Source organism: Colobus angolensis, unplaced genomic scaffold, assembly GCF_000951035.1.
Source record: "Colobus angolensis palliatus isolate OR3802 unplaced genomic scaffold, Cang.pa_1.0 Scaffold416, whole genome shotgun sequence".
Taxonomy (NCBI): Eukaryota; Metazoa; Chordata; class Mammalia; order Primates; family Cercopithecidae; genus Colobus; species Colobus angolensis.
The window spans coordinates 154,626-165,402 of record NW_012117555.1 but is presented as its reverse complement, the minus strand read 5'-3'; the positions used below and the strand labels follow the sequence as shown (position 1 = coordinate 165,402).

The 10,777-nt window shown below is 62.6% G+C and overlaps 1 protein-coding gene across 1 annotated transcript in view; it reads right to left on the bottom strand.

Moving 5' to 3' along the window:
* The window catches only part of SAMD11 (sterile alpha motif domain containing 11), a 17,877-nt gene extending 7,394 nt beyond the window's left edge, over window positions 1-10,483 (bottom strand). The window contains 4 exon segments of the mRNA XM_011956412.1: window positions 1,639-1,763; window positions 5,406-5,456; window positions 6,136-6,317; window positions 10,390-10,483. Coding sequence (XP_011811802.1) covers window positions 1,639-1,763; window positions 5,406-5,456; window positions 6,136-6,317; window positions 10,390-10,461 — 430 coding nt within the window. The 5' untranslated portion in view covers window positions 10,462-10,483.
* Between the last annotated feature and the right edge of the window lie 294 nt (window positions 10,484-10,777).

Sequence of the window (10,777 nt, the reverse complement as noted above, 5' to 3'; positions counted from 1 at the left end):
TCCTCATAGCCTGGGGGAGGTGACTGGGTGGGGGAGTCCAGGAGAAGGGGGCCTGCCAGGAGACCGCAGGAAGGCCGATGAGGCCACGCGCACTCCTCACTCGTGGACCCCGGCAGTCTCACAGAGGCAGATGTAGGACCTGCTCTGAGTCCCTCACAGCCCAGGGCCCAGGGAGGTGCAGCGCAGCGGGAGGGCCCAGGCTGGGAACAGCATAGATATGTGGTTCCTGGGGTCACAGGAAGGGAGAAGAGGTGAATGCCCCTCCAAGAGGAAGCTCCAGGGAGTGGGCCAGGCCCTGACACGGAGTGTGCCCCCGTGGGAGACGTGGACACAGGTCACCGGACACACGAGGCCCTGTAGAGCCCAGGAGCCCGGAAGTGCGTGAACACGCCCTGACTCCGTCGGGGAGACCTGCCGGGCAGCCCCATCACGTGCACCCCACAGGACCCCAGACACACACATGCCTGCGCACGCACACGCGTGTACCTGAGGAGGTCTCCCTGTGTGAGGGCACAGGGGGAGGGCCTGCTGGCTCAGAATATCTCAATCACTGTGGGGGCTCCCTCAGCTCTGCCAATCGATGGGGCAATTAGATTTTATCAACCGCCTCTCCGCTGTCCTCCACGCGGCATCAGAAGCTGCCCCCACCCAGTCCCACAAAGGCACTCCCCGGCGCACAGAACGCGGACGGGGGACACAGATGGGGGCGGGCCTCCCCCACCCCACCTTCCCAAGAGATGCAGGCCCTGCTGGGAACACCCCTGCCCAGGGTCCACAGGGCCTCAGGGGCGACCCCCTCCTTTCACAGCCTGCCCTGGGGCTGAGGCTCTGCTGTGCCCCTCTCTACAGCAGTGCCCTCTGAGGGGGGCCTGGGTCCCCAAACTGCCCCCTCCCTCTGAGGTCCTATGCCAGGTTCCCCTTATCCCCCCACAACTGTGACCAGGCAGCAGCACCTCCCTCAGGCACCGGATCTCTTCCCTCCCAGAACCCCTTCCCTCCCGGACCCCCTTTCCTCCCGGAGCCCTAGGAAGCGGGACAGGGGACTCCTTCCTTCCTGGAGCCCTAGGAGGCGGGACCGGGGACCCCCTTTCCTCCCGGAGCCCTAGGAAGCGGGACAGGGGACTCCTTCCTTCCTGGAGCCCTAGGAGGCGGGACCGGGGACCCCCTTTCCTCCCGGAGCCCTAGGAAGCGGGACAGGGGACTCCTTCCTTCCTGGAGCCCTAGGAGGCGGGACCGGGGACCCCCTTTCCTCCCGGAGCCCTAGGAGGCAGGACCAGTCAGGCGTGCACTGCGCGGTTGTCTGTGGCAGTGAGTGCATTCCTCCAGGGTGTGCATTTCTGAACCTCTGAGGCCACGCCTACGTCTGCCCTGTGAAGAGGGGGTGGCAGGGCCCGGGCCACTCCAAGCCCACCCCAGCAGCAGCCACAGCGGAGGCAGCCACAGCGGAGCCACCGCCTCTGCCTCCTGTCTGCCCCGCTGGCTGGGATTAACACAATTACCATCACATGCAGCCCTGGGGGACAGGCCGCTCCTCCTGCTTCTCTGGCTGCCTGCCAAGGCTGCTGGTGCTGCGTGGAGACGCCACTGTCCTCTGGCCCCACAGCCCCGACCCGCCCTCAGGCCCCCTGTGCTCCTCACCTGCAGGTCCCAGGCCAATCTCCAGGCTGCCTCTCTGGAATTCACAGCGGCTCTGATGCTCGGGCATCACGAGGTGGCGGCTGCGGTGGATGCTGGATATGAGGGTGGGAAGGTTGCCGTCCTGGCTGCGGAACGAGACCGGGAAAGGCTGACCCCGTGGGCAGCTGCGAGACGCTGTGCCCACACCTCGGCATGTGGCCCATGATGCCACTGTGTGCATATCCACGGAGCAAGCCAACGCGACACAGAACCTGGCACTGGGACCCCACTGCTGCTCCAGGGAGCGTCTGTGTGGAGCACCAGCGGCTCTGCCTTCATGCCCTTCGGAAGGAATCGCACTGTTACCTCACTCCCTGCCTCAAAGGGGGTCGAGGGGCCCACCAGGCAGAGGGACTCCGCACGGGAAGAGGCCGATCTGCACAGGGGCAGTCCTGCAGGACAGGCCCCAGAAGAGAACAAGCCACATGCGAGCTGCCAGCCCCTTGGTCATTGAATTTCGGTGAAAACTTGCAACCATTCCCTGACCCCCGGTTTCTGCACACGAGGAAACTGAGGCCCCGAGCAGAGTCCTGTGGCTGATGAGATGTGCCCCATGCACACAGAGCACCAGCAGACACATGCAGCTTGCACCAGGCACCAGGCTGTGTGCTCTGACCTCCCGCTATCCCCCAAGCAGGTGTGGGCTTGGAATCAACATGCATTTAACTCTTTTGTTCCCTCGTTTCTCCTCTTCTTGCTAATTCAGCCAAATCCAACATCCACAGAGTCCCAGAGAGCAATGGGAGGAGCTGTGTGGAACACAGCTCTCCACCCCTTCCCGGTTCCGTGAGCCTCTCCCCAGGTCAGCAGAGAAGGGGCTCAGGGTCCAGGCACCGCTCCCCGAGCAGCACTCCTGCAGCGCAGCCCCTGCCCACCTGTAACGGAGCAGCCTCCTGGCGCAGTGACCTGGGAGCCAACCCTAAACCTCGTTAAATAGCCCCCAGCCCCCCTGACCTGGGCTGGCTGGAGCTGGGCTAATCCAGGGCTGCCCCTAAGCCGAGCACCAAAGACTCCCAGGCTGGGCTCTCAAGCCCTCCAGGAGACCCAGATGCCGGCTCTCTCCCCACCCCCACCGGCCCCCAGTGGGAACGCAAGCCCCCCCCACACAGGAGGGCAGCTGGGTGGGAGTAAGTACTTTATGGGATTAATCGGCAGCAAGTCTCATCCCTTCCATGATCCTAATCGATGTGGGGGTGTCAGGAGAGGACTGCTGGCCTCAGCATGGGGTGGGGGCCAAGGGCTGGCCTGGCAGCAGCCACAGCTGCCGTGGAGTTCTCCCTCGGGGTCCCCCCTCTGGTGTCCCCGGGACGCCTGCAGGAGGAGAACTAGCTTCCCAGAGACTCCAGAGGGTGGGGGCTGGCTGTGAGCCCTGAGCCTGGCACCCAGAAGGAAAGTGAGGGAGGGCCTGACAGCTGGGTGGAGGGGCTGTGGCTGGGCAGTGGCACCTGGTGGGGAACTGGGTGCCACCTGCCCTCCCCACTCCTGGTCTCTACCTTGGAGTTTGCTCCCGAGGCTCTGACACAGCCTGGCCTGGCCCAGCCCCTGAAAACTGTTGTAGTCACTTGGCCACTCAGTGAGCCAGTTATGCCAGTTTTATGTAAAGAAACACGCCCTGGACGTCCCAGAGTGGAGACGCAGGAACCTGGCCTGGGGCACATCAGCGCATGGTCCTCGAACCACAGAATGCCCTCTGCACCCTCCTTCGCACAAGGGACAAAGTCTCTGAGGGTCTCTGTGGTGGGGCCAGGCCGCAGGTCAGGAGGTGGGGAAGCTGGGAGAAGCAGTCAGGGCCGGGGCAGGAGGTGCAGGAAGGAGAGGGTGAGGAGGAGGCCAGAGCCTGGCAGGTGTGACCCCAGCTCCCCAGGCAGGGGCCTCCCGCCACTGCCGCTCAGTGATGACCACACAGTCCAGCCCTTGCCCATTTTTCCACCAGCTCAGGGGCCCAGGAGAGAGGGGCCAAGCCCCCGCCTGCAATGGCTTGAGGAGCATCTGCCAACCCTGGTTCCTGAGGCAGAGGAGGATGGCCTGGGGCTCTGCTGGCTCCAAAAGGCAGGTGGTCACTGCAGAGCCAGCCAGACAGAGATGGAAGGACAGACGGACAGATGGGTGGAGACCAATGGATGGGAGCAAATGAACACACAGACGGAGGTGGCCTGGCAGTGTGTTCTGTGGGAGCCCGCGGAGGCAGACGGACCCAGGGACAGGCCGAAAAAAACACAGACACGGCCTGGGGCCAGTGTGGCCGCTGGGTTCAGGGACCACCACCCACTCTGACCAGACACCAGGGTCAGGTCAACAGACCCGGGCTTTAGTCCACTCAGGCGTGCTGCGCCTTCTCCTTCGGGGACCCCGGCACGCCCTCCCCTCTGACCGAAATCTCGCCCTTGGGAGATTCAGAAACTCATTCTAGCCCCTTCTAGGGCCCATGCAGGATGGAAGACCCGGCCTCCTCCTAGCGCACCCCAGGCTGCCAGCCGTCAGTGCTGCTGAGGGTCGCTGTATTCCCGAGGCCAGGCGGATGGAGGAGGGGGCTGTAGGCAGGAGGAGCCGTTACTGGAGCGGGGGCAACCGCGGCTGGGTTTCCCTACGGGCCTCACTGACAAATTTATTCTGTAGTGTCCCAAGTAAAAGCCTCATAAAATGTCATCAATGTTCATGTCAGTTCATAAAAATGATCAGTTGAGCTGGCAACCCCAAAATGAGGTGGAAATAAGTTTAAAGATGTTTTTATTGTAATTCGGCTCTGAGATTCAGACATTCTCGGAGACATAAATAACACATCTGGCGTGGAGCCAGGACATGCAGGTCCCCTGGGCCCTCACGGCTCTGGCCCCGGGAAGCTGGCTTTGCGGCAGACACCCCCTTCCCGCCTTGCTGCCCTGGAAGCCACAGGGTTAAGACCTGACCCCACTGACAGAATCCACAGCTGGGCTCTGTTCACAGACTGACCACCCGCTTCCCCCGGGAGCCAGGAACTCGGGTCCCCCAACTGCCTTGACCTCTTCCCTGGGGCTCTTCATTTTTATCTCCTTCCCACATCCTGGAATCGCACCCCTATTATCCTGCTTCCTCAGCCTGAATCCAATCCCCCGTCTGCCAGGAGGGCCTCCAGAGGGACCTTCTCCAAACACACACCTGGTCATTGCCCCGCTCAAGAACTTCCAGTGGCTCCCCGCCTACAGGACAGCGCCCACAGGCCCAGCATCCGCGAGCCTTCAGCATCCAACTGAGCCACAGCTGCCAGGTTCACTCCTCCCTGCTACATGCCCTTCCCTGTTCCTCCACTCTGTGCAGCCATCCCCTCGCCTTAGTGAGCTCCTACACATCCTTCAAGGCCCCACTCACACACCATTCTCACCTCCTGGTGGGTCTCTAGCAGGGTGGAAAAGGGGAGGTGACAGCCTCATTTTTGGGCTCAAATGGCCAGTCTCACATGGGAGGATGCACTCTAACTCTAGGGCCGGGCTACCCAGAACTCACACCTGTGCTGCTGCCGACATCTACCTCTGACTGGGCCTGGGGCCCTTCAGTCTCAACTGGGTGCAACACTGTCTGCTTCCCGGGCTGGGGGACAACCTTGCAGCACACATCAAACGTGGCAGACTCTCAGCCAGCATCAGCTCACGCTGAGACAAGGGACAGCAGACAGCAAGCCACGGGCAGGGGTGGAAGGGAGGGAGGGAGGGGAGTCACGGCCCCCTCTTATGCACGCACAGCACAGCTCCTACCTGCAGGACGTCTCTCGGAATGAGATGTTCAGGTCCCAGTGGGTGTGGACTCTGCAGGAAGGGAAGCAGAAGGTCCACGTTGCTCTGGAGGCCCCTGACCCCAGCCTCAGGACAGCAGACCTGTCTCGGGTCAGTGCCCTGCTGGGCCACAGCCCTGGGCAGTGAACGAGGGCGGCTGCCGTGCCCAGCACCATCTATTACTGGCTCAGCGTGCTGGGGTCTCCTACCAGGAGAGGCCCATGGGCCAGTTCCTGGTCTCAGCAGACACAGACGTCAGGAAGAACAGAACCGAGGCCCCTTCTCCCTCCGGCTTGTTGCACTCAGAGGAGCCCTCACGTTCTGCAGCAGGTAGGGGGCCGAGGCTGCTTCTGCACAGTCAGTCATGAGCCTGAATGGAGCTCCTTGTTGCTGGAGCTGCTCTGGCCAGACTGGGACCCCGGTCAGCAGGGGTAGCTGGAGCGTCGGCCCAGGCAGTGCAGACCTCTGGGTCCCAACTGCTGCCAACCTGCCTCCTGCAAGTGAGCGCCGCAGAGCAGATGTGGGAGGGGACACCAGACGGGGCAGATGAGGAAACAGCTCCTGCCTGCGACCCACACAGGACCCCAAAAAGACTAGCATCCGAGGGAAGTGTGGGAGGCCAGTGTGGACACTCTCATTTGAGCAGCTGAAGGCCGGAAGCTCCAGCCCCATCTGAGCCTTGTGCCTTCCTGTCCGGCCCTGGTCCAAGTACCTTCTCTTCATGATACGGATGTGCGGGCCATCCTCCTGCTTCAAGCCTGGCTGCCGCCCACAGGTGGGACCACTCCCGTCGCTGTCACCATCGCTGGCAGAGAAGCTGGGAGTCCGCTCCTTCTTCAGTCTCCGGGCAGCAGGCAGGGCGACTGTCCTCTTGTCTGCCAGCCGCCCCCGGTTCTGGTGGGGCAGGAGGACAGGAAGGTGAGGCTGGACCGGGCCGTTCCGTCTCCTGGGGATCTGCCCTGGCCTCGCACCCCAGGCCCAGCCCCAGGCACAGCAGAGGTGCCCTCGGAGCAGCCATCCTCCCTCCACCCGCCTCCAGAATGGGCCTGGGGCCAGCAAGAGCCACAGCTGGCCAGAGACCCAGAGGAGAGCTGAGAGACGGGGCCTCAGTTGGGCATCCCCCTACAGATGGCGCCCACTGGGTCAGCCCTCCTCTACCCCACCCCACTACAGCCCTTGAGAATGCTGGAGGGTCCTGGCCAACTCCAGGGCGAGTTGGGGCCCCCGTCCCGGGCTTGTGTGCACCTCACTCCCAGCTCCCTTCTTAGGGCCCCCGCGTGTCTCCTGGGATCTGCTTGTGGCCTGGGGCTAGTTCTAGTGCACGTGCACTCAAGTGCACGTTACCTCTGTGTATCTGCCTGCCAATCCCACCCATATGTTGTGAACCTTCTGCCCCACCACACCCTGCCACCGACACCAACATTGACAAGCGAATGCCCTTTTCTGTTTCATCAGCGCCACGCACAGCCCAGCTCAGGGGCAGCTGCAGCCGGGCGCAAGGCAACTGGCAACTGTCTGAGCTGAACCCTCGCAGACTGCAGGCCTGGGGCTCACAGGTCACCAGACGACGAGCCCTGACCAGCCCAGGTCCTCTGTTCCACCAGCCCTGCCTGGCATTTTTCACATGGCTTCTTCCTCCCATCTCCCTTGCACCCACGGAACGAGTGTGTGGAGCGGTGGGTGCCTCGGGTGGGAGCAGACAAGCCCGGCGTGGTCCCTGCAGAGCACAGCCGAGCCCCAGGCTCATGCACACACGTGGTGGACACGCCTGTGCCACCCTGCACAGCACGCTCGCTCTGGCCCAGCCCCAGGCACTTCTGGACTCCTCCAGTGCTTTTAGGTCCTGCCACCCCCAGGGGAAAAAGGAAAGTTATTGATTATTTTCCAGTGGGCGGGAGGCTTTTTAAAATGTAATAACAGGCTGCTGGCTCCAGGAGATAGCAGAGCCCTTGATAGCATCTAACTAACTCCCTCTCCTCCGTTCAGTCACTGGGGCCTCCTTGGACTTCCTCCCTCTCGATGCCAAAACACAGCCTGGAGCTTGGGGATGAAGGTGTTAGGAGAGTGTCCTCCTCAGACCTAGAACCACCATCACCTTCAAATACACAGCCCCAGCACCAGCTCAGTTTGCGCAGTGCCCCCTCCTCAGGGGTCTGGAAGCTGGAGCATCCCCCAACCCAGCTGGAAGCTGCCATCCCAGAGCCACGTCTCCCCTCACTGGCCACTGGGCCTGCACTGAGTCCCCTCCTTTCTCTCCACAACAGCTCAGTGGGAAAACCCAGCACTGCTGGGCGGGGGTGGGGCATGGGGTCCAAGGCCCCTGCTAAGACCCTGCCCTGGCCCTGGGCTGCCCCCATCACCAATGACCACAGCGTGCGGCCAAGGCTGTAGGTGCAGTGCCTGTCTGCCCAGGCCTCTGTGTCAGCTGGAGCTCAGGGCTCGCTTCAACAGCCACAGCCTGTCCAAAGTGTGCTGTGCTGGGAAGTCTCACTCATCTCTGCCATTCTGTAGCCCAAGCACCAGGGCTTAGAGGCTCTGACAGCCTCTCCTCTCCCACCTCCCTTCTTTTTTCTTTTTTTGAGACGGAGTCTCGCTCTGTCGCCCAGGCTGGAGTGCAGTGGCGCAATCTCAGCTCGCCGCAAGCTCCGCCTCCCGGGTTTACGCCATTCTCCTGCCTTAGTCTCCTGAGTAGCTGGGACTACAGGTGCCCGTGACCACGCCCGGCTAGTTTTTTGTATTTTTAGTAGAGACGGGGTTTCACCCTGTTAGCCAGGATGGTCTCGATCTCCTGACCTCATGATCCGCCCGCCTCGGCCTCCCAAAGTGCTGAGATTACAGGCGTGAGCCACCGCGCCCGGCCTCCCACCTCCCTTCTTTTGAGAAGACACAATGCTTTTCTCTCTGCTTCTTGTCTGTGGGATGGGGAAGAGAGGGAAGCAAGGACCAGAAGACTGCCCCTTGGAAGGAGGCCAGGGCCGGCTGGCTGGGAATGGAGCCCAGGCTGTATGCCAGCCTCAGCCCCGTGATGCACAGAGTTGGGCGTGGGGACACACTGGCACCCCAGCCACACCCCAAGGCACCTGGAGGGCAGGTCTGGGGTGGCTGATGGGGGTGCTGAGGACCAGGACAGCTTCCCTGGCACCCGCCCTGCCCAAGGACAGAACATACCTCCTCCACACTACAGACCTCGGCCAGCCCACCCCAGGCTCACAGTGCACAGATCTGAAAACTCAGCCTCTGACAGCACCTCCTCTCGGGAGGTGCTTGGCCTGCAGGGCCCCTGTGCAGGGTCCCCAAGGCACATACACACTCATATTCTGCCCTGGAGTTTCCATGACCATAAGGTGCACATACCTGGGGACCTGGCATGGGGCTTGGGGGAGACAGCCTCTGAGTGAGAAACGTGGGGGTTGGAAAGAAGGGGCCCCTGGAGCTGCTTCCTAGGGGAAGGGTGTGGGACAGGCCTGGGAGGGACTGGCAGAGACAGGCCTGGATCTGAGCTGTCCCTCACACAGGGCAGGAACCTGGGACCCCCAGGTGCGGGGGCTTCTCCTGGCTGTGGCCCTGGATTGGGGAAGAGATGCACGCCCATTGAAGCAGTGTCAGAAGAGACTGATGCTGGGTTCAGGCTGCCTGCTCCCCACTCCTGTGGGAGGCCTCAAGGGGGCCGTTCCCATCCAAACAGAGACCCAAGGCTAGCCAGTGGGCTGCCCAGAGGAGCCCTCTCCAGCACCAGCTGCCTGAAAGGAGGGAACTGGGCCTCTTGCCCTGGGTAGTAGGTCTGTGACAGCAGGCAGGGGGCTGCCAGCTGTCTGAACACTTGCCTGGGAACTCTGTGAACTGCCTGCCTGTGCGTGCAGATCCGTGTCGGACTGTGTGTCAGGTGGGCACATGGGTGAAGTGCAGCTGTGTCCCCTTCCCCTGCCCAAATGCTGTATGTCTGAGGGACCAGCTGTCTTCACAGGTATGTCTGCAGCCTCCCAGCGCCCAGGCTACCAAGCACTAGCGGCTCACAGGCCCCTGGGGTATCCCCTCCCCCATCTTACCTCAGGCTGAAAGCAGGCAAGCAGAGGTGGGCCACTTAGGCCACTTTGCACCTCTGCCTCTCCTACCCTTTCCTGGAAGAAGGGGCTCCTGAGTGTACCAGGAATTGCAGCCCCTACCCCCAGCAGCCATGGCCCTAATTGGCTCCAAATTGGTCCTTCCCAACAAGCAATCTTCGTTTTCACATCAATCCTCCAATCCTCACTGCCCAACTAGGGGGCTGGAGGCTGGGTGGGGGGTGCAGGTGCCTCCCTGAGCAGAAGGGAGCTCCCAGCAACCCAGTCTCTCCTGCCTGCTCCCTCACTGAGGGTGTCCATAGCTGTCTACCCTGGGCTGGGGCCTTGAACCAGGCTCCAGCTCCAGTTCTCTGGACACCAAAGGCCCACACTGCAAAGACTGTCCCTGGCTAGCCTCTGTGTCCCTAGGACACACTTCGACATCCAGGCCCTTGCACCCTGGCTTTCAGCACCCCAGAGACACAAGTCACTCACACCCAAGCCCGTAGCTCCCCAAAATGCTGTCACACCCAGAATCACACCTCACCAGCTGGGCCAGAGAACACGGTGACTCCCAAGCTGTGACAGGGCACAGTGCCAGGCCCATGTTGAATTACTCCTCCCAGAGACAAGACCCTGACCCAGGACTCGAGGAGAAGCAGCTCCAAGGCCCCCAAGGGGAGGCTCTAGGACAGGCACGGCCCCCTGTCTCCACACTGGGACGGGGCTCGGGTGCCCAAGGACTCCTCCCCCTGTCCAGGTACAAGGGCTGGGAGAACTCGAAGTAAAGCCCCTTCCCTCTGCCCTGCGAAGGCTCCCTGCAGCACAGCCACAGTGGTGAGGTGAGGACTCTCGATCCTGAAAACCGCAGGGACAAGCTCCGCAGGGGGAGTAACTCCCAGCCCCAACCGAGCCCCGCATCTCACCACCGGGGAGGATATTCGGCAGCCCGGGCAGTCGCAGATCGGAGGATGCACCTGCAGGATCCCCTTGGACATAAGCGTCTTCAGACTCTTCCCTGCGAGCAGAGGCGAGGCAGACCCTGTGAGGGCGCGGCACGCTTCTGGGCGCAGTCGGCGGCAGGGCCAGTCCCCGCTTCCCGTCTCCTGGGCGAAATACACCCCGACCCCCACACCCACCTCGGCCCGACTTCCCAGCCCGCTTCCCGCCCCACCCTCGCGAACGCGGCAGGGATCTGCTGGGCTCTGCAACTCCAGCCCGGGAGCAGCGCCCTCCCCCGACGAAGGGCCTGGGCGTCCCCACCCGGCGCCCCTCCTCCTGCGCTCCACCCTTTCCCCAGTCCCGAGGGAGCCG